Source organism: Grampus griseus, assembly GCF_964374135.1.
Source record: "Grampus griseus genome assembly, chromosome: 3".
Lineage (NCBI taxonomy): Eukaryota > Metazoa > Chordata > Mammalia > Artiodactyla > Delphinidae > Grampus > Grampus griseus.
Window position 1 is genome coordinate 134,823,845 of NC_139019.1, and position 24,204 is coordinate 134,848,048.

Sequence of the window (24,204 nt, forward strand, 5' to 3'; positions counted from 1 at the left end):
TCAGGGTAAGGCCAAGAGCTTAGGAAATTTTTCTGGGAAAATCTGCCCCTGGGGCCACAACAATAACAACAAGGAAAGGATTCATTTAGTAGTATCAGTTTGACCAATCTGAAAGCTTCCTGTACCTTAGGGTCACGCACACAGTAAAGAGCTAGGAGAGAATGTCCATTTTAATACTCTCTTTATACCAATGTCAGTTTTAAGACCTATTTTATATACTGAAATTCACTGATTAAATCAAATGAACTATTTATCTCCTCAATACCTACTGTTTGTGTCTGGAAATAATCTGTTTGAGAGCAAAGGCTGATAAAAGTAGGAGAGACAGAAGCACGTTATGTTGGCAAAATCAGTCCAAGCACCACATCTAAATGAAATCTGTCATACCATAGCCCAGAACTATTTAACTTCTCAGTCTATTAAACAAACGTAAGGAAAAAACTGTACTCACAGTAGGGCTATAATCAGGAAAAAAACAGGATTTGACCTCTAGGTATTCAATTCTACATCATTCTTGTCTTTGTTATCATAGTTAACACTGAATATCATCTACCTGGCACTGAACTCATTCAAATCTCACGGCTACCCTATGCGTTAAGTACAACAGTTATTATTAGCTCCATTTTACAGATAAGTAAACTTAAGTGACTAACCCCAGGTTACACAGCTGGTAAACAGCAGCATCAGAGTGAGAACCCAGACCATCTGCTTCTGGAGAAGCACTTACTTCACTTTACTGCCTCTCAATAAAACTTAATAAAGAATCTCAGATGCTCCTAATTAGGTTGAAAACAGTTACTATTTTGAAACTGTCAAACATAATGTTACCATGACCATGACTGTGAAATAAAAGTGAACTAAATCTTTAATATACTTAATATTTATGTAGAATTTTATCTACACAGTCTTACCTGAACCAACTCTCTGTATGCAGACTTGGCAAGGTTATAAGGTACTAGAAGGTTAGACCCAAGAAAATAAAGAACTTCCAATCCAGTAAAAATCATAGCAAATTTGTTGATGATAACAATTGTCTCCAGAGGAACAAGGCAGAGGCGTGCTAGGAGAGGAAGCATGTGAGCTGAAAAGAGCCAAATCTGCTTCGTTTTCATGACACAGGAGCATAAAGTACACACCACCAACTGACCTAAAATGGGGGGGAGAACATATTTAATTTCGAGATTTGGTAATCACAAAATAAAAACAAAACACTGTTGAAAAGGATGATGACACAGCTTTTGAAGGAGTTTAGTTAGGATCTCTTAGATAATATTTTAAATCAAATTTTAATTTCATCTGACCAAAATTACATGTTCTGTGAATTTTGGGCACCCATTCCCTAGGACTAACTTAAAAGAAGCAGCACAAATATCCACTGGTCTTCATCACATTCCAGATGGCATATATAATATGGCAATTTTTTAAAATGTCTCATTCAAAAAAGAATTCAGTTACAACTAAATATATTTAGCTCCTTTTACAAAGGCCCTCAATATTTAACTGTTCTCCTCTAGAGGTGAAAGTATAAAATCCAAGAGATACAGTTACTTGTCCAAGATCATGCTGTGACAAGATTTATTCTGAGGTTTTCAATCTTTAATTGTTTCTACAGGACCATGCAAGCCTTCCCAAATGACTCAATAATGAGAAGTTAAAACTGAGAAGTTTAAACAACAAATTCTTCTCACAGAGGATTATGCATGATTATAGAAAAGTTAGGAAATACAGAGAAGGAAAAAGGAAAAAGAAGCCTCAATCTCCTACAATCCTGTCACCCAAAGGTAGCACTGTTAATGTCGTGTTCATTAAATAAGGTATTGCACGTAAAGCCTTAGCATTTTATCTGAAACCTAGGCAGTGCTCAAAGTTATTCATATTGTTACCTTTTCAGATTTATTCTATGCATGTGAATATACACAAATGTTTTATATAAAGGAGATTATAGCATACACACAATCAACTTTTTTCATTTAATACATATTATGCATATATCTCTCAAATAAATAAATAAAGGCTTTTGTTGTTTTTTTAGTTAAAAAACTGAATGCACATGACAATATTAGCATTTGGCTATTTTCAAATGTTTCATAATTATAAAATGCTTTGTTATGAATAAGCCTGTACATTTATGACATTGTATAAACTACTTGGAGCACATTTCCTAATATTTTCTTAGCCTAAATTCCTATAAGTGGGATTACTGAGTCAGAAGAAACATTTTTTAAGGCTTTTAACACATACTGTCAATTGCCCTACAGACACAAAACACACAGTGTACAGGGGTGCCCATTTTCTCACCTACCTGTCAACAGTGAAAATAATTTAAGAAAGGGAAGGGCAAGGAATATTTTCTAAGTTTTTGTTAAATTTGTATTTTGTCGTTTACCAGTAGCACTGAACATTACCAATAAGTAATGGGTTGGCCAAAAAGTTCGTTCAGGTTTTTCCATAACCTTACAGAAAAACGCAAACGAACTTTTTGTCCAATCAACATGTAAACGCATTTGCAATTATTTGGCAAAACGTTTGTTCACATTCTTTGTCTATTCTTTTACTAGGATATGTAGCCTTCTGTTGTTTGATCAAGATATTAACCTCCTTTATCATATGATTCTATTTTCCCAATCTGTCATTTGAGTATTTTAATAACTTTTTCTCTCATAGTATAGAAGTTTGTATTATAAAGAGTCAAACCTATCAATCTTTTCCTTAATGGTTTCTACTTCTGGTGCCATGGTTAATTATATGGCTCCCCCTACTCAAGATCATACATGTAATCACCTATATTTTCTTTAATTTAAAAATTAATATATATGGAAAGTATTTTAGAATAAGGTAAAAAGTAAAGACCTATGTTTGTTTTTCCAGATGTGTAGTCAGTTGTCTCAAAACTAGCTATTGGAATCATCCAATTCTTTTCTCATTAATTTGAAATGCCACTTTGGTATACTTCAGAATCTTCTGTGTATTTTGTGTCTGTGTCAGAACTTGCTAATTTTTTTCAGTGCTCTACTCTGATGACAGTGCCCACTATTCCTTTTCACTGACTGGACAAGTCTCCTCTTATTGCTCCTCTCAGAATTTCTTAGAAATTCTTGAACATGTCATCTTCCAAATTAATTTAGGAATCAGTCAAATTCTCTTCCTTCTTGCCAATGAAAAGCAAAACAATATTTTTAGATTCTAATTTGTGTTCTATCCATATTATTTTTAGAAGAATTAAAAAACTGCAACTATTTTTATACAAAGCTGAAAATGTATTAACAATCTACTACACTGTATGTAACATATGTGGTATTTTTTCCCACAAAGTACTAATTTTAGCCTTTAAAGAACTGATATTCAAATCACATGAAAAACATTCATAAAGGCATTAAGAAAGAGAAAAACACCTAATAATAAAGAAAACTGAGGCAGATCCCCTCCCCTACAGCTTGCTCTCACCCTCTGCTCCCTTGCAGTGTACTCAATAGATCTCGCTTTCTACCCTCACTTCTGGCTCGGTGAATTCTTTTACCACCCACATTGCCAGCCCCATCACCACATTCCACAGCATTTTGGTGGCCCATACAGGGAATGCCTCTGTCTGCCTTTTCTAATCAGTCTTCCAATAGTAGTGATGGGCCTAATGACTTGGGGCAATTGAAGGTCCCCGGCCAGGGTTATTGCTCAGCGGGACCCAAGGTCTCCAGACGGGCTCCGACTCACTGTCACCCCAAGGGCTACATTCTGGAAAGTCTTTTCTCCTCTTCAACACTGCCGATGGTCTAAGGTCCCTGGAGACCAGGGATTGCACATCCTGACTCTCTGGCGGACCTAAAGCCCAGTCCCATATCGACTGACTGTCCCTGCCCGATGGGGTGGTAGTGTCCTTTGGGCCTAGCTTTGGGACTCCTCACTTCTAACACCTGGTGCATTCGGCAGCGGCAGCTCGTCTGGGGCAAATCCAGGCACACTGTGAAATCCTCTTTTCTCTTTCCATCCTGATCCACCAACGTCACCAAGTACGTCAAACAAGTTGCTACAAAACCAACTTCATTCCATCAAGCTACAAATGGTGACAAGACAAGGATTCCAACCTCTAGAATCAATACAGTTGACTACTCTCAAACAGGCCTCCCAAAATTTCTATTCACACAGAATCCCACAGCCCCACAGCCGACCAGCAAAGCCAACTGGGACCCAATGTCACCCTTTCTCAGCAGGAAGTAGCCCAAGATGATGTCGTTGCCCAGATGTCAATGATTTGACTCTGCTGATCTGACAGGGGGGAAATGTAGAGCTTAACAAAAGAACAGCCATCTTAGGCTGGGGCGGTCCTTTTAAGATAAGACAAATGCACTCTCCCCACAACGGGAAATTATCAGTAGTCACAAGCAGTTGGCATTCCAGGCAGATAGAGCTATGACACACCCAGCCCTAACCACCAAACGGGTGGAACATTAACCCAAGGGTGACCAGAGGGGACCATAAAAGAAGCCCAGTTTCTCTCCCCCAGCGTAGACCCCCTCTTGGTCTCCCCCACAGTGTACTCAATAAATCTCACTTTCTACCCTCAGAAAAAAAAAAAAAGAAAGAAATAGAAAAAGAAAACTGAGAAGAGGCCACCTAGTAAGATAAGTCAACAAAATCTTAGGGGCTAGAAAACAACTATCAGGCCACTACTCTTTCCCCACCCTGAGAAGAAGACTGAATTTTGCTCTCCAGAAAGGCTGAAATAGGCTCCTGGGCACTGTGCACAGCTCAGGGCAGAGGTGAGGTGCAGTGCCCAAATGAAAAACAGAGATTAAAATAAAAGTCTGCACCCAGAAGGATGAGATCACTCTAGATCTCCAAACACTGCTGCCATGTTTATTGCCACCCAGCTCTTGTCACTGACACTAGCCTCCCCTACAGGAGACAGAAAGATTCTTCTTTGGGGAAACTGACCCAAGTCCAAGTGAAAAGACCTACAAATACACACACTTAGGGGTCCCCCCAAAAACAGCCAGTCGCACTTGACACCAAATGTGAAACATACCCGTTGGTAAGCCTTAAAGAGATTCCAATCGACAACTTAATAACTCACTTTAATACAAATGATCACACAAGGATATTTAAGTAAAACTTACAGTTTATCAGCCTCATATGGGGTCTAGGCATCAGTATTTATAATTTTTTATGTAATATAACCAGGTGATTCTAATCCAGGCTTAAGAAATACTGCTGTCCCAGGTAAGGCAAAGACCAAAACAAATGGAGAGAACGCAAGGAACAAAAGAAAGCTTCAGGGGCTTCCCTGGTGGCACAGTGGTTGAGAGTCCGCCTGCCGATGCAGGGGACACGGCTTCGTGCCCCGGTCCGGGAGGATCCCATATGCTGTGGAGTGGCTGGGCCCGTGAGCCACGGCCACTGAGCCTGTGCTCCGCAACGGGAGAGGCCACAGCAGTGAGAGGCCCATGTACCATAAAAAAAAAAAAAGCAAGCTTCAAAGTAAATAATATATCTAAGAAATTTAAAAGACTGTCACAATAAAAAGAAAACAAACTCCAGGATATTAAAATATATAACAACAAAAGGGTTGTAAGATAAAGTTGGGAAATCTCAGAAAGTAAAACAAAGAGAGAGACAGAGAGAGAGAAAAAGGAAAATGGAACAGTAAGAAAATTAGGGGCTCAATGTGGGAGGAACCTTACCAATTAAGAGAATTTCCAGAAGGGGACAAAAGAGAAAACAGCAGGGAAAAGTTAGGTGAGTTGAAAGGAGAAAGGCCTCTGCGGAATGATACCTGAGAGTAGAGAGGAGTGGTACAGGAGAAAACCGATTTTCATCATAAAATTGTGGTATTTCTTGAGTTTTAAAAGTAAGTATATTTCTTTGATTAAAAAATTAGCTAAAACTCTGAAAGAAATAAAATACTCAGAGGAAATGCTTTAATATTAGGAATGATTAGGAATTTTCATTCTGGTATGTCTTACTTTCACTGTACTCACAGCTATGATATTTAAATTTCCTTTTTCAAATTCTCAGAGCTTTCTGAGAATCTGCTCCCTGTGTTATAATCGTCAGTTTGGCTCAAATAAAATTCTCTTTTTTCTTCTTAAAAAAAAAAAAATTTCCTTGTTCAGCATGCTGTAAACTTCCTTTAAGCTCTGAAAATTCCCATAAGTCTAGGACAGCACATTCGGTGTTCAGCTCTGGGGTTACAGGCCTCATTTAATTTATCTTCTTTCACAGAAGACTATGACTCATATGCTGTGATTCTCTTTAAGAGAAGACTACTCCTCTTATTTAGGTGAAAGAAGGAAGGAGTCATACTGTTAGTGGAAATCTTTCCTATAGCTCCAGGAGAAAAGGAAGTTGTTTAACTTGACATGCCTATTCCAACTGACAATTCTGAATAAATCAAAATCACAATGTACTCTTTGGATTTCAGAATTCCACTGTAAGAACTATCTCCAAGAAGTCTGTAATCCTAAGAAATGATGGCATATTCAAATTACTTAATTTTTCATTAAAAGTTCATTAGTGAAATGGAAGAAAAGGAGTAGAAAGTTACTTTAAAATCAAAGTCTAAAGAAAATTGCTACTTAATAGTTTACGGATTTTGTTTTATTTCCAATTAATTGAATCTTAGTTGAGTAAACACACTATCATAACCACTGATAGGAAAAATTTAAGGAAATACACAGATTTATACTAAATTGCGTCCATTATAGAATAAAAGAGAACACTTTATGAGTTTTCTAACCTAGCAAATATTTTCATACTTGGATGTCACCACTACTGAATATACCAATTCATGGGATATAGCCATAAAGCAACATTATTTTTGTGTCTTACTGTCTTAAAAGCCACTCTGTGAACTGAGTGTTCTCCTGCCCCTAAGGCAAGTCCCATACCTTTTCTAATCTAGCACAGGTTATACAATCTAATCTAATCTAATCTAATCTCAATCTAATAACAAACAAAACTTTGAAACTGATTTAAAGTTGAGGGTTTTCCTTTATTCCAGCTGAGGCCTCCTACGGCATAACAGAAAACCTGCAATTGTGAGAGGGAGTAGAGAGGTTAAGGCAATCTTCTTCCTCTTTCTCTGCCAGCACAATCTCACACTTTTCCTGACTTACTCACGACTGAAGCAGGCAGGGAAGGAGAGGGAGGGAAGTAGAAAATTCTTACTGAACTATGTTCTTACAATGGTATGGTATTGGTGCTCCCTACAGTTGGCGTATTTAAAATGGATCTCCTTTCTCCTGGGCACTTTTAAGGATTCTTCTGATTGTTCCCATCACTGTGGATCTCTCATCTGCAGTACCCTTGATGCTTGTTATGTACCCTCCTCTGGCTGTTTTTGGTTCTTTCCTCAGCTCCTTAAATTCAATCCCTGTTGGAGTCTTCTCATCCTTTTTAAGGGCCGTCTTGGGAGGACCTAAGAAAATTCCATTGACTCTTGGGGCCCTCATCTAGTCCATAGTAAACTAACATTCTTTGCCTACACAGATTAGATGATACAGGAGAACCTCTCAAGACATTTTCACTCCATGGTCAGAAACTCAACAGCCAGCCAGCCAGCCCAGTGCTGGCCTTTATATCAGACTAGAATTATAATACAAGCCATATATATAATGTTTAATATTCTGGTAGCATCATTTTATAAAGGTAAAAAAAAAGTAAAATTAATTAATAATATATTTTATTTAATCTAGTATTTCCCAAATATTATCACATAGACATTCAATCTATATTAAAAAATTAACAAGACAGTCTACATCGTTTTTGTACTACGTTTGAGAAATTGGATGTGTTTTACACGACAGTATATTTTAATTTGGACTAGTCACATTTCAAGGGCTCACAAGCCACATGTGGCTTGTTTTGGATGGTGTAGCTTTAGATATTGCAGGCCTAGGTTGGACACCAGTCTGTAGTATCCCCACTAAGCCACAAAAAAATATGTGTCTCCAAATGGTCTACCACTAAATTCTCTAAATGAGAAGGGCCCAGCAGGTATTTTAGAGAAAACAGCTCCCTAAAGAAATCCTCCTTCAAATCCCAACATTCAACCTCTTAACACCCTCTACATGGGTGAATTTAAGAATTACATACTATGGGCTTCCCTGGTGGCGCAGTGGTTGAGAGTCCGCCTGCCGATGCAGGGGACACGGGTTCGTGCCCTGGTCCGGGAAGATCCCACATGCCGCGGAGCGGCTGGGCCCGTGAGCCATGGCCGCTGAGCCTGCGCGTCCAGAGCCTGTGCTCCGCAACGGGAGAGGCCACAACACTGAGAGGTTTTCTCTCACTTTGTTTTTTGCAACTTTGGCATGGTAGGGTCTAGTATTTCACTTTGGACTGTATCTATATTGTTTTGGGGTCCTAGCCAACACTTCTGTTTTAAGCATTCTGCTACCTGAATATTTCAATCATGTCTCAAGTTCTTGATGTTTCTGGCACTTTATTTTTGACTATAGGATAATGGCTTTCAACAACAGTAAACAATACTAAGACATTACGTATTTCATTTTAATCTTACAAAGTAATTATTAGCTTTATTTTAAAATTAATCTTCCCAAATACTTACATTACCCTTAAAAAAACACAAGCAACTACAGGCTATATGTGATCATAAACATGTAAAATAAGAAACACCTATGTATGAAAGAAAAAGACTAACATTTAACAATGGCTATGTTTTGAAAGTCATCATGAATAACTTTTGAGTTTTCCAGTTTTTTGTATTAAGTATGAACCAATTTTAGAAAATAGTAATTAAGATTGGTTGGTTCCTACGTACACTTTTAATTCTTTTATAATACTTACCTATTAAGGCTGTGGTAAACCGATTCATGGAGAGAGGTTCTAAATACATTGGTCCTTCATAGGCGGACTCCAGTTCACTCCTAACGTAGTCCCTAAATAAGTAAAATGATAAGAATGTATTAGATACATTCCAAGCACATATGGGAGATAGAAGCTGCTATAGCACAGCATTCTTATAAAAAGCATATTATGTTAATAACACCTCTATCCACATCTATACTAAGGAAAACTTTAGGTACAAAAAATTATAGAGGGATGGCCTTCATCTCCTTCGTCCATGCACTGGAAAGAGAATTTACTGAAACTGAATTTTACTATGCAGAGAAGCAGCCAAGGCTCTACTTTGTGGGATTTTCTTTCTTCCCACGACCTTATTAAATAATTTATGCCCAGGAAAAAGCCAGTTGAGATGCCATCTCTCAACCCTACTACTTAACTGATAACACCTAATACTATTACATTGAATTTCCCCTCTTTTGACTAGCTTCCATCATCCCTCCCATCTTCTTTTCCCCAAAGTTTTGTCCCAAGTTATACTTAACTAGTTACAGGTAAAATCACAAACTAGCTAGCAAACTAGCTTGTAGCAGAACAATCCTTAAAAACTGTCACTTTCAAGTCTACAGGGAATCTATAATTAGAATTATAATATTTTGTAGGCTACAAACTTATTTTGAGATAAATTTTAAATCAAATCAAATATTCCTTTTAAAATTTAATTCATTTAACATTGATCACTGAGAAATAACAAGATTTAAGTATTGGCCAAAGAGTCTTTACACTCTGAGAAAACAGAACTTTTAGGGCAGAGGCAAGAAGCACAAAAAGGGAGAATTTACTTTATTATCAATAAGTTCAGTGGTAATAGTAGAACATGGTTGTCTTAAGTTCTTCTGACATCAAAGTAGGAAAGTTTGTGTTAAAAAAAATTCTCCTTTTCTTCAATTGCTGAATGCTTTATTCACTGTACTTTAATAGTTTTAATGTTTCAAGTATTTCTGAAAAACTCAGATGGCTGTATTTACTTTTTCCATGAAATTACTTCCTATTAGGCAATCAAGTTGAATTCCTTCAGCATAACATAGCCAAACAAGAAATGACCTTTACATAATCAGCAAGCAGAGTATTGCCAAAAATCAACATTAAAAACTAAAATAAAAATTTAAAGCAGTTTTGGGAACAATTATAAAAACCAATGAATGACTAAGCTTCTTGGGTGATTTTGCAATTCTCCTCTATAACTCTAGGAGGATTATTTTTAACAAATAAAGTCTCTTTCTAGTAAAGAGAAAGCCAAATTCTCAAGGGGAATGATTCTAATGCAGTGGCTGTCAACGAGGGGTGATTTTGCCCCTGAAGGGATAGTCTGCAATGTCTGGAGACATTTTTAGTTGTCACAGCTTGGAAGGGTGGAGGGGTGCTACTGGCACCTAAGCCAAGATGTTGCTAAAGCATTCTACAGTGCACAGAACAGCCCCCACAACAAAGAAGTACCCACTCCAGAAGGTCAGTGGTTGAAATCCTGTTTTAATGTAGAGAGACACAAACGCTACACGTGCAAATTATATATAAATATCTGATTACTAGTGTAGTATAGGTAACCGTCAATGTAATTATTATATTTTATATAGCTTTAAGATAGAAAGCTAAAGAATTAAGAGAATTATGAAGTTTAAAATAAAATAGACACATAACTACCATGTACGCTTACGAAGTCTTTGAAAATGCTATTAAAGAAATAAATTTATATTTTAAAGAGATGTAGCTCTGAGTCCCAGTACTACCTAGGCCTTTAAAGCCAAATAATTTCTTTTTGGCCATAGCACATCCCTCTCAAATAGATCCAGTTTAAAGAGAGGCCACGTGGGACTTCCCTGGCAGTCCAGTGGTTAAGACTTCGCCTTCCAATGCAGGGCGTGCAGGTCTGATCCTGGGTCAGAGAGCTAAGATCCCACATTCCTAGCGGCTGAAGGACCAAAACATAAAACTGAAGCAATATTGTAACAAATCCAATAAAGACTTTAAAAAAATTAAATTAAAAAGTAAAAAGAGGCCAGGGACAACCCATAAAGACAAAAGGCAGGTTGGTGTTTGCCACGGGATGGGGGGAGAGGGAATGGAAACAACTATTTAAGCGTTGCAGGTTTCATTCTGGGGTGATGAAAATGGAATTAGATAATGGTGACAGTTATACAACATTATGAACGTACTATGTGAACTGTTCGCTTTAAAAGGTTAATTTTGTTATGTGAATTTCACCTCAGTAAAAAAGGGGGGCCTACAAGAGCACTACCTCCAAGGGGAAAAGCCAAAAGATGGACCAAAAGGACCTCAGTCCCAGGAGCTCTCTCACAGAGAGGGGTGAGGGGAGGAGATGACAGAGTTGGGTTCCCTGTCTTATTTTCTCTCACATTTGCTTTTGTCATCATATTACTGATGTTTCATAAGAAACTCAGGAAACTCAACATTATCAAGAATTTCTTATTGCTGAGACATTTGCTAATTGTTTTGTATTATTTCCTAGCCTACTTCAGCTTACCCTCTTTTTAAAAGCCTCTTTTTCTTTAGTCCCTTACCTTAAATTCTAATTTCACATAACAAAACTTCTAAGGAAAATTAATATTTTCTATACTTTTTTATTCTAACTCAAAAAGAATCTGCTGTATACCTATGTTGCTAGCACACTGCTAGGCCCTGAAAATACTGCGGTAGACAAGAAAGACACAGTTGCTGTTAGGATGAAGCTTACAAACCAGGAGAGGAGACATACATTAAACAAATACTCATGCTAACCATTATTAAATTACAATTGTGACAAATGCTGTAAGAAAAAAATACAGAATGCTGTAATGGTCTTTTAAATTTTTATTTTTATATTCACAACTCTATTTAAAAATTATCTTCTATTATCTTCATTTCTAGATTCATATTTTTCCATTTAGCTAGTTTTTTCTGTCTTTTTATTTTAAATATCACTTATTTTACCTCTCATTCTATTTCATAGGGTTATTTTAAAGGGTTTAATGCAACTATTTCCTTTTCTATTATCCTACCCTATGTTTCTTTGGTGGTTTTGTTGTTGTTGTTGTTGTTTTTTGCGGTACGCGGCCTCTCACTGTTGTGGCCTCTCCCGTTGCGGAGCACAGGCTCCAGACACTCAGGCTCAGCGGCCGTGGCTCACAGGGCCCAGCCACTCCGCGGCATGTGGGATCTTCCCGGACCGGGGCACGAACCCGTGTCCCCTGCATCAGCAGGCTGCAGGTGGCAGGCAGACTCTCAACCACTGTGCCACCAGGGAAGCCCTGTTGTTGTTGTTTTTAAAGTTTCCTCTTAACTTTCTAATTCTTTTTATGATTTTCTTTTTAGTTCTTTTTCTCTTTCCATGTTTCATTACTCTGTGGTTTGTTGAGATTATAGGACACTAAGGGACGACTACATTCCAGAATAATCTCCAACCTTTAGGCCACAATGACAACACCCTGAGTTTAAGCAGTTTCTGCCCACTAGCTCTCCCACTTTGCCCTCTTCTAAGACCCTATGAACAGCTCTCTCTCAATGCTGCAGCCTCTCCCAGGACTGCCCGACCTGTCATTGCATCAATCACCCTACCAAAGAAATTAACATCTTTCCAAGGCACCTCAGACCCTCTCCCCTTTGCTCAACTCCTATCTCTCAAGACAGTCTTCAGAATTTCTCTGTTTGGCTGACTCACCAATAGGCCCCACCTCAGTAAAGACAGCCAGACCCAGAAGGCCTGCAGTCCCTTTGGGTTGGCCGAGCTTGGCTTGCCAGAGCCAGGGCAGTGGCTTTGGTGGAGGCTAAACTACTCGTCTTGCCAAGCAGCCACTACTTACCTATCTCTTCTGAGAGAAGAATCTGAGCACTGCCTCCCAAACTATACAGAAAAACTGGTGAAAAAAAAAAACAAAACTGGCAACATTAACAAAGATCTCTATATCTAAGTGATGTACAACTTCAGGGAATCTCATGCTGGCAATGAAAACTCTTGGTTACTCAGTTTCAACGGAGTGGGTCACTTACAACAGTAAAAAACAAGACAGTAAGCCTAAATAAGAAGGATCCAGAGAAAGAATTATCCAAAATTCCATGAGTCATTTTAGGCCAAAATTTATTCTGAGGCAAGAGCCATGAAATTCTATTTTTAACAGAATTTTATACCTATTTTAAGACTGAATCAGATGGAATGTTCAAAAGCAGTATCAGAATTTTTAAATTTAGATTTAAAGAGTAGAATGCATTAAGTTAGTCAGAAACAAGAATTCCTGCATTCTGCTTGTAACTGAATAAAATCTTCCCCTTCTTAAACCTCTTTTCTCACTTGTGCAATCTGTGCAATGCTAACAATTAACGCTGAGCACCAGTAAACTGAACACTTTGAAAATCCACTTCTCTACACCCCTTGTGGTAGGCTACTTTCCTGTTGTTGCAACTATTTGGGGGCATAAGGAATGTGTAAGATGTATAAAAAGAGCCCCAAGGATAGCTTACAATAGGAAAAACTCTTGCTATAAAGAGAAGTATACAAGTTATAAAAAAATAAATAACAACAAAACCTAGGAGCTTATCAATTCATCAGCTGATTAAAGACCTTTATTTCTAAGTCTCTCAAGCAACCTGGCTGCGTCACTGAACAACCTAGGAACAATCTGTACATTCTGGCCACTTAAAGCTTTCAAACAATATTAATTCCAAAGAAACCTAATCTATTTGTACACAGAACAAAGTGGTGAGCCCTCCAAGTTATCTTTCGCAATATGTGCGAAAAAAAGGCACTGTTCAATTTAAGAGATCCCAGATGAGATTTTTTTTTTTTTTTTTTTTGGGCCGCACAGTGCAGCATGCAGGATCTTAGTTCCCCAACCAGAAAGTGCAGAGTCCTAACCACTGGGCCACTAGGGAATTCCGAGATGTTCAAACACCGGGGTTTGAGTACCTACCACACCCTAAGCATTGTACTAGCAATTGAACAGTTCATCTACCCAGTTTCATCATTTAAATCTTCTCTGCCACACGGCCACCCTATTTTCTCTCTTCAGCTTCTTTCTGACCACCTACTAAATATTTAGTGCCTTGATCTGATAATGTTCAAAAGAAGAGAACATATCTGACACTGAAATGGACCAATTTTATTCCTGTCAAAATTAGGAGTTGAGTGTATAATGATAAAATTCATTTTACAATTCCTTTATCTAACAACAGTTCTCAAATGAAAAAATCTTGTTCCCCGGGTGACAACGTTTGGCAATTAGTGATACTTTCTGGTTTCACAATTGTGCGGAAGGGGTATTCTGCAATCTGTTAGCAGAGACAGGGTGTTGTTAACATCCTGTAATGCACACAACTGCTCCATAGCAAAGAATGACACAGCCCAAAATGCTAACAGTTCCAAAAGAGACAACCCCTCATCTATAGCTTTGAATTACACAAGCTTTCATAAAATGGAGACCTAGTTATCTGTATTGACACATAAGTAACTCTTGGGAAAGTTTTACATTTGAAATCATAGTTACACACCCAAGACAAGGATGAAAAAGAGTACACTTTTATCATTTGAGACCCATGGGCTCTTAAGTCATACATGTACAAAATTGATACATTGGTTCATAAACCTAACAATAACACAAGGCATTTAAGAATAATGAAGTTTAAAATTTTAGAGAAAAACACTTAACTGTGGATGTAAACCATGAAAACACTCTCACAGTAATGGTCATGTCACTTTGTACAATTTCTCTTTTTTTCCCTGTAGTTCTGGATTGTCTCAATTTTAAAGTAGGGTTGACGCTGTAAAATACATTCCTTAGATCACTCAAAATGAAAAGCATAGTTTAGAATTTTAAGTATTAAAGAACCTGACATTTATCAAATTCTAATGAGTTCAATTAGAATATTAATATTAAATGTTCATACTGAGCTGTGCCCATGGATTTTCTAAAGTTTAATTCTTGTGAAATGCAAGTTATACCCATTTTATAAACATATTCTAAACTAGTTTTTATTCACTTAAGGAGAGTCAGCTTCATTATATGAGTAAAGGCATACCTTGGAGATACTGGGGGTTCAGTTCCAGACCACCACAATAAAGTGAATACCACAACAGAGCAAATCACATGAATTTTTTGGTTTCCCAGTGCATATAAGAGTTACGTTTACACTATACTGTAGTCTACTAAGTGTCCAATAGCATGACGTCTTAAAAAAAAGTACGTACCTTATAATTTAAAAATACTTTGTTGCTAAATAAAAGCTAACCATCAGTTGAGCCTTCAGCGAGTCATAACCTTTTTGCTGGTGGAGGGTCTTGCCTCAAGGTTGATGGCTGCTGACTGATCAGGGTGGTGGTTGCTGAAGGTTGGGGTGGCTGTGGCGATTTCTTAAAATAAGACAACAATGGATGGAGGACCTTCAAGATGGCGGAGGAGTAAGACGTGGAGATTACCTTCCACCCCACAAATACATCAAACTATATCTACATGTGGAACAGCTCCTACAGAACACCTACTGAACGCTGGCAGAAGACCTCTGACTTCCCAAAAGGCAAGAAACTCCCCAAGTACCTGGGTACAGCAAAAGAAAAAACAGAGACAGAAGAATAGGGACGGGACCTGCACCAGTGGGAGGGAGCCGTGAAGGAGGAAAGGGTTCCACACACTACAAAGCCCCTTCGCGAGCGAAGACTGGGGTAAGGGTGGTGGGGAAGCTTTGGAGCCACGGAAGAGGACACAGCAAGAGGGGTGCAGATGGCAAAGTGGAGAGATTCCCGCACAGAGGATCGGTGCCGACCAGGCTGGGAGCTGAGGCTCGGGCTTTGGAGGTCGGATCCCAGGGAGAGGACTGGGGTTGGCTGCCTGAACACACCCTGAAGGGGGCTAGTGCACCACAGTTAGCTGGGAGGGAGTCTGGGAAAAAGTCTGGAACTGCCTAAGAGGCAAGAGACCATTGTTTCGGGGTGCACGAGGAGAGGGGATTCACAGCACCGCCTAAATGAGCTCCAGAGAACAGCATGAGCCACGACTATCAGCGTGGACACCAGAGACAGGCATGAAACGCTAAGGCTGCTGCTGCAGCCACCAAAAAGCCTGTGTGCAAGCACAGGTCACTATCCACACCTCCCCTCCTGGGAGCCTGTGCAGCCCACAACTGCCAGGGTCCCGTGCGTGATCCAGGGACAACTTCCCCGGGAGAATGCATGGCGCGCCTCAGGCTGGTGCAACATCACGCTGGCTTGCCCCACATTCCAATTATAACTACCGTAGCCCTCCCTCCTCCCAACCTGAGTGAGCCAGAGCCCCCTAATCAGCCGCTCCTTTAACCCCCTCCTGTCTGGGCAAAGAACAGACACTAGAGGGCAACCTACACACAGAGTGGGGCCAAATTCAAAGCTGAACCCCAGGAGCTGTGCAAAGAAAGGAGAGAAAGGGAAATCTCTCCCAGCAGCCTCAGGATCAGTGGATTAAATCTCCACAAACAACCTGAGGTACCCTGCATCTGCGGAATACCTGAATAGACAAGGAATCTTCCCAAAATTGAGGCCGTGGACTTTAGGAGCAACTGTAGACTTGGGGTTTGCTGTATGTGACAGACTAGTTTCTGATTTTTATGCTTATCTTAGTATAGTTTTTAGTGCTTATTATCACTGGTGGACTTGTTTATTTGTTTGGCAGCTCTCTTATTTTAAAATTACTTTTTAAATTTTAATAATATTTACTTATTTTTTATTTCAATAACTTTATTTTATTTTATTTTTTTCTCCCTTTTCTTCTGAGCCGTGTGGCTGACAGGATCTTGGTGCTCCAGCTGCGACTCAGGCCTGAGCCTCTGAGGTGGGAGAGCCAAGTTCAGGACATTGGTCCACCAGGGACCTCCTGACCCCACGTAATATCAATCGGCAAGAGCTCTCCCAGAGACCTCTGTCTCAACGCTAAGACCCAGCTCCACTCAAAGACCAGAGAAGTCCAGTGCTGGACACCCCAAGCCAAACAACTAGCAAGACAGGAACACAACCCAAACCATTAGCAAAGAGGCTGCCTAAAATCATAATAAGTTCACAGACATCCCAAAACACACCAGTGGACGTGGTCCTGCCCACCAGACAGACAACATCCAGCCTCATCCACCAGAACACAGGCACTAGTCCCATCCACCAGGAAGCCTACACAATCCACTGAACCAACCTTAGCTGCTGGGGACAGACACCAAAAACAACAGGAACTACGAACCTGCAGCCTGTGAAAAGGAGACTCCAAACACAGTAAGATAAGCAAAATGAGAAAACAGAGAAATATGCAGCAGATGAAGGAGCAAGGTAAAAACCCACCAGATCTCACAAATGAAGAGGAAATAGGCAGTCGACCTGAAAAAGAATTCACGTAATGATAGTAAAGATGATCCAAAATCTTGGAAATAGAATGGAGAACATACAAGAAACGTTTAACAAGGACCTAGAAGAACAAAAGAGCAAACAAACAATGATGAACCACACAATAAATGAAATTAAAAATCCTCTAGAAGGAATCAATAGGAGAATAACTGAGGCAGAAGAATGGATAAGTGACCAGGAAGATAAAATATTGGAAATACCTACTGCAGAGCAGAGTAAAAAAAAGAATGAAAAGAACTGAGGACAGTCTCAAAGACCTCTAGGACAACAGTAAACGCATCAACATTCAAATTATAGGGGTTCCAGAAGAAGAAGAGAAAAAGAAAGGGACTGAGAAAATATTTGAAGAGATGACAGTTGAAAACTTGCTTAATACAGGAAAGAAAACAGTCAAACTAAAGTCCAGGAAGCACAGAGAGTCCCATACAGGACAAATCCAAGGAGAAACATGCAAAGACACATATTACTCAAACTATCAAAAATTAAATACGACGAAAAAATATTAAAAGCAGCAACAGAAAAGCAACAAATACCATACAAGGGAATCCCCGTAAGGTTAAGAGCTGATCTTTCAGCACAAACTCTGCAAGCCAGAAAGGAGTGGCAGGACATATTTCAAGTGATGAAAGGGAAAAACCTACAACCAAGATTGCTCTACCCAGCAAGGATCTCATTCAGATTCAACAGAGAAATTAAACCTTTACAGACAAGCAAAGGCTAAGAGCCTTTAGCACCACCAAACCAGTTTTATAATAAATGCTAATGGAACTTCTCTAGGCAGGAAACATAAGAGAAGAAAAAGACCTACAATAACAAACCCAAAACAATTAAGAAAGTGGTAATAGGAACATACATATCAATTATTACCTTAAATGTAAAGGGATTAAATTCTCCAACCAAAAGACACAGACTGGTTGAATGGATACAAAAACAAGATCCATACATATGCTGTCTACAAGAGACCCACTACAGACGTAGGGACATATATAGACTGAAAAAATGGAAATCAAAAGAAAGCTTGAGTAGTAATTCTCATATCAGACAAAACAGACTTTAAAATAAAGATGATTATAAGAGAAAAAGGACACTACATAATGATCAAGAGATCAATCCAAGAAGAAGATATAACAATTGTAAATATGCACTCAACAGAGGAGCACCTCAATACATATGGCAAATGCTAACAGCCATAAAAGGGGAAATTGACAGTAACACAATAATAGTAGAGGACTTTAACACCCCACTTTCACCAAACGACAGATCATCCAAAATCAAAATAAATAAGGAAACACAAGCGTTAAATGACACATTAAATAAGATGGACTTAATTGATATTTATAGGACATTTTATCCAAAAACAACAGAATACACTTCTCAAGTGGTCATGGAACATTCTCCAGGAAAGATCACATCTTGGGTCACAAATCAAGTCTTGCTACATGTAAGAAAACTGAAATCGTGTCAGGTATCTTTTCCGACCACAGAGCTGTGAGACTAAATATCAATTTCAGGAAAAAAAATCTGTAAAAAATACAAACACATGGAGGCTAAGCAATACACTACTAAATAACCAAGAGATCACTGAGGAAATCAAACAATACCTAGAAACAAATGAAACTGAAAACACGATGACCCAACACCTATGGGATGCAGCAAAAGCAGCTCTAAGAGGGAAGTTTATAGCAATACAATCTTACCTCAAGAAACAAGAAAAATCTCAAATAAACAACCTAACATTACAGCTAAAGCAATTAGAGAAAGAAGAACAAAAAAGAAAGCAGAAGGAAAGAAACCATAAAAACCAGATCAGAAATAAATGAAAAAGAGAAGAAGGAAACAATAGCAAAGATCAATAAAACTAAAAGCTGGTTCTTTGAGAAGATAAACAAAATTGAGAAACCAGACTCATCAAGAAGAAAAGGGAAAGACTCAAATCAACAGAATTATAAATGAAAAAGAAGTAACAACTGACACTGCAGAAATACAAAGGATCATGAGAGATTACAAGCAACTCTATGCCAATAAAACGGACAACCTGGAAGAAATGGACAAATTCTTAGAAAAGCACAACCTTCCGAGAATCAATCAGGAAGAAACAGGAAATATAAACAGAACGATCACAAGCACTGAAAACTGAGACTGTGATTAAAAATCTTCCAACAAACAAAAGCCCAGGACCAGATCGCTTCACAGTCAAATTCTATCAAACATTTAGAGAAGAGCTAACACCTATCTTTCTCAAACTCTTCCAAAATATAGCAGAGGGAGGAACACTCCCAAACTCATTCTGCAAGGCCACCATCACCCTAATACCAAAACCAGACAAACACGTCACAAAAAAAGAAAACTACAGGCCAATATCACTGATGAACATCGATGCCAAAATCCTCAACAAAATACTAGCAAACAGAACCCAACAGCACATTAAAAGGATCATAGACCATGATCAAGTGGGGTTTACCCCAGGAAGGCAAGGATTCTTCAATATACGCAAATCAATCAACATGATACACCATATTAACAAATTGAAGGAGAAAAACTATATGGTCATCTCAATAGATGCAGAAAAAGCTTTCGAAAAAATTCAACACCAATTTACGAGAAAAACTCTCCAGAAAGTAGGCATAGAGGGAACTTACCTCAACATAATAAAGGCCATATATGACAAGCCCACAGCCAACATCGTTCTCAAGGGTGAAAAACTGAAACCGTTTCCACTAAGATAAGGAACAAGACAAGGTTGCCCACTCTCACCACTATTATTCAACATAATTTTCGAAGTTTTAGCCACAGCAATCAGGGAAGAAAAAAAATAAAAGGAATCCAAATCAGAAAAGAAGTAAAACTGTCACTGTTTGCAGATGACATGATACTATGCATAAAGAATCCTAAAGATGCAACCAGAAAACTACTAGAGCTAATCAATAAATTTGGTCAAGCAGCAGGATACAAAATTAATGCACAGAAATCTCTTGTATTCCTATACACTAATGATGGAAAATCTGAAAGAGAAATTAAGGAAACACTCCCATTTACCACTGCAACAAAAAGAATAAAATACCTACGAATAAACCTACCTAAGGAGACAAAAGACCTGTATGCAGAAAACTATAAGACACTGATGAAAGAAATTAAAGATGATACAAACAGATGGAGAGATATACCATGTTCTTGGATTGGAAGAATCTACATTGTGAAAATGACTATACCACCCAAAGCAATCTACAGATTCAATGCAATCCCTATCAAACTACCACTGGCATTTTTCACAGAACTAGAACAAAAAATTTCACAATTTGTATGGAAACACAAAAGACCCCGAACAGCCAAAGCAATCTTGAGAAAGAAAAACAGAGTTGGAGGAATCAGGCTCCCTGACTTCAGACGATACTACAAAGCTACAGCAATCAAGACAGTACAGTACTGGCACAAAAACAGAAACATAGATCAACAGGATAGAAAGCCCAGAAATAAACCCACACACATACGGTCACCTTATCTTTGATAAAGAAGGCAAGAATATACAATGGAGAAAAGACAATCTCTTCAATAAGTGGTACTGGGAAACTGGACACCTGTATGTAAAAGAATGAAATTAGAAGACTCCCTAACACCATACACAAAAATAAATTCAAAATGGATGAAAGACCTAAATGTAAGGCCAGACACTATAAAACTCTTAGAGGAAAACATAGGCAGAACATTCTATGACATAAATCACAGCAAGATCCTTTTGACCCATCTCCTAGAGAAATGGAAATAAAAACAAAAATAAATAAATGGGACCTAATGAAACTTTAAAGCTTTTGCACAGCAAAGGAAACCATAAACAAGATGAAAAGACAACCCTCAGAATCAGAGAAAATATTTGCAAACAAAGCAACTGACAAAGGGTTAATCTCCAAAATACACAAGCCGCTCATGCAGCTCAATATCGACAAAACAAACAATCCCATCCAAAAATGGGCAGAAGACCTAAACAGACATTTCTCCAAAGATATACAGATTGCCATCAAACACATGAAAGGATGCTCAACATCACTAATCATCAGAGAAATGCAAATCAAAACTACAATGAGGTATCACCTCATGCCGGTAAGAATGGGCATCATTAAAAAATCTACAAACAATAAATGCTGGAGGTGTGGAGAAAAGGGAACCCTCTTGCACTGTTGGTGCGAATGTAAATTGATACAGCCACTATGGAGAACAGTATGGAGGTTCCCGAAGAAACTGAAAATAGAACTACCATATGACCCAGCAATCCCACTACTGGGCATATACCCTGAGAAACCATAATTCAAAAAGAGTCATGTACCACAATGTTCACTGCAGCTCTACTTACAATAGCCAGGACATGGAAGCAACGTAAGTGTCCATCAATAGATGACTGGATAAAGAAGACGTGGCACATATATACAATGGAATATTACTTAGCCATAAAATGAAATGAAATTGAGTTATTTGTAGTGAGGTGGATGGACCTAGAATCTGTCACACAGAATGAAGTAAGTCAGAAAGAGAAAAACAAATACTGCATGCTAACGCATATGTATGGAATTTCAGAAAGTGCTACTGATCAATCTAATGGCAGGGCAGGAATAAAGACGCAGATGTAGAGAACAGCCTTGAGGGCACTGGGTGGGGGAAGGGGAAGCTGGGATGAAGTGAGAGAGTAGCACTGACATACATACACTACCAAATGTAAAATAGATAGCTAGTGGGAAGCAGACGCATAGCACAGGGAGACCAGCTCCGTGCTTTGTGACCACCTAGAGCGGTGGGATTGGCAGGGTGGGAGGGAGAGCAAGAGGGAGGGGATATGGGGATACACATATATGTACAGCTGATTCACTTTGTTATACAGCAGAAACTAACCCAACATTGTAAAGCAATTATACTCCAATAAAGATGTTAAAAAAAAAAAGACAAGAATGAAGTGTTCCACACTGAGTCTTCCTTTCATGAAGGATTTCTCTGTAGCATGCAATGCTGTTTGATAGCATTTTACCGGCAGTAGAACTTTTTTTTTTTCGGTACGCGGACCTCTCACTGCCGCGGCCTCCCCTGTTGCGGAGCACAGGCTCCGGACGCGCAGGCCCAGCGGCCATGGCTCACGGGCCCAGCCGCTCCGCAGCATGCGGGATCCTCTCGGCCCGGGGCACGAACCCGCGTCCCCTGCATCGGCAGGCGGACTCCCAACCACTGTGCCACCAGGGAAGCCTGTAGAACTTCTTTCAAAATTAAAATCAATTCTCTCAAACCCTGTTGCTGCTTTATCAATTAAGTTTATGTAATATATAATATTCTAAATCCTTTGTTGTCATTTCAATACTCTTCACAGCATCTTCACCAGGAGTAGATTCCGTCTCAAGAAACCACTTTCTTTGCTCATTCATAGGAAGCTACAGTGCTTCAGTTTTTGTTGTTAGATTCCAGCAATTCAGTCACATCTGTAGGCTCAACTTCTAATTCTAGTTATCTTGCTATTTCTACCACAGCTGTAGTGACTACATCCACTGAAGACTTAAACCCCTCAAAGTCATCCATGAGGCTGGAATCATCCTCCAAACTCTTGTTAATGTTGATATTTTGACTTCTTCCCATGAATCACAAATGTTCTTACTGGCATGTAGAATGGTGAATTCCTTCCAAAAGGTTTTCAATTTACTTTGCCCAGATCCATCAGAGGAATCACTATCTTCAGCAGCTACAGCCTTATGAAATATATTTCTTAAATAAGTCTTGAAGATCAAAATCAAAATTACTCCTTGATCCATGGGCTGCAGAAAGGATGTTATATCAGCAGGCATGAAAACATTCAATTTTGTTATATATCTCTGACAGAGCTCTTAGGCAACCAAATGCATTGCCAATGATCAGTAATATTTTGAAAGGAATCTTTTTCTGAGCAGTAGGTCTCAACAGTGGGCTTAAAATATTCAGTAAACCATGCTGTCATCCAGGTTTTGTTATTCCATTTATAGAACACTGGCAGAGTAGATTTTAGCATAATTCTTAAGGGTCCTAGGGTTTTCATAATGGTCAATGAGCATCGGCTTCAACTTAAAGTCACCAGCTGCATTAGCCCCTAATAGAGTCAGCCTGTCACTTGAAGCTTTGAAGCCACTGACCTCTCTAGGTATAAAAGTTCTAGACTGCATCTTCTTCCTTATAAATATAACACTGCGTTGTCTACACTGAAAATCTGTTAAGTGTAGCCACCTTCATTAATGATCTTAGCTAGATCTTCTGGATAACTTTTTGCAGCTTCTACATCAGTACTTGCTGCTTAACCTTGTACTTTTATGTGATGAAGATGGTTTCTTTCCTTAAACCTCATGAACCAACATCTGCTAGCCTCAAACTTTTCTTGGGCAGCTTCCTCACCTCTCTCAGCCTTCAGGGAATTGAAGAGAATTAGGGCCGTGCTCTGGATTAGGCTTTGGTTTAAGGGAATGTTGTGGCTGGTTTGATCTTCTCTCCAGACCACTAAAACTTTCTCCATATCAGCAATAAAGCTGTTTAGCTTTCTTATCATTCATGTGTTCACTGAAGTAGCACTTTAATTTCCCTCAAGAACCCTTCCTTTATATTCACAACTGGGCTAAGTGTTTGGCACAAGAGGCCTAGCTTTCAGCCTATCTCAGCTTTCGACATGCCTTCCTCATTAAGTTTAATAATTTCTAGCTTTTGATTTAAAGTGAGACACATGACGCTTCCTTTACTTGAACACTTAAGAGACCACTGTAGGGTTATTAACTGGCCTAATTTCAATATTATTGTGTCTCAGGGAATAGGGAGGACCAAGAAGAGGGAGAGAGATGGGAAAAGGTCAGTCAGTGGAGCAGTCAGAACACAGAGCATTTTCTTAAGTTTGCCATCTTATATGGGTGCAGTTTGTGGTGACCTAAAATAATTACAATAGTAACATCAAAGGTCACTGATCATAGATCACCATAACAAATATAATAATGAAAAAGTTTGAAACACTGCAAGAATTA

The 24,204-nt window shown here is 38.8% G+C and overlaps 1 protein-coding gene across 2 annotated transcripts in view; it reads right to left on the bottom strand.

Moving 5' to 3' along the window:
• The window catches only part of RNF145 (ring finger protein 145), a 65,782-nt gene that overhangs the window by 21,177 nt on the left and 20,401 nt on the right, over positions 1 to 24,204 (bottom strand). For both annotated transcript variants that reach the window (XM_082650539.1, XM_082650538.1), the window contains exons 4-5: positions 8,800 to 8,891; positions 912 to 1,147 (exon numbers count right to left, since the gene is read on the bottom strand). In XM_082650539.1, the coding sequence (XP_082506665.1) occupies positions 912 to 1,147; positions 8,800 to 8,891 (328 nt within the window). The remainder of the gene's footprint in view (positions 1 to 911; positions 1,148 to 8,799; positions 8,892 to 24,204) is intronic.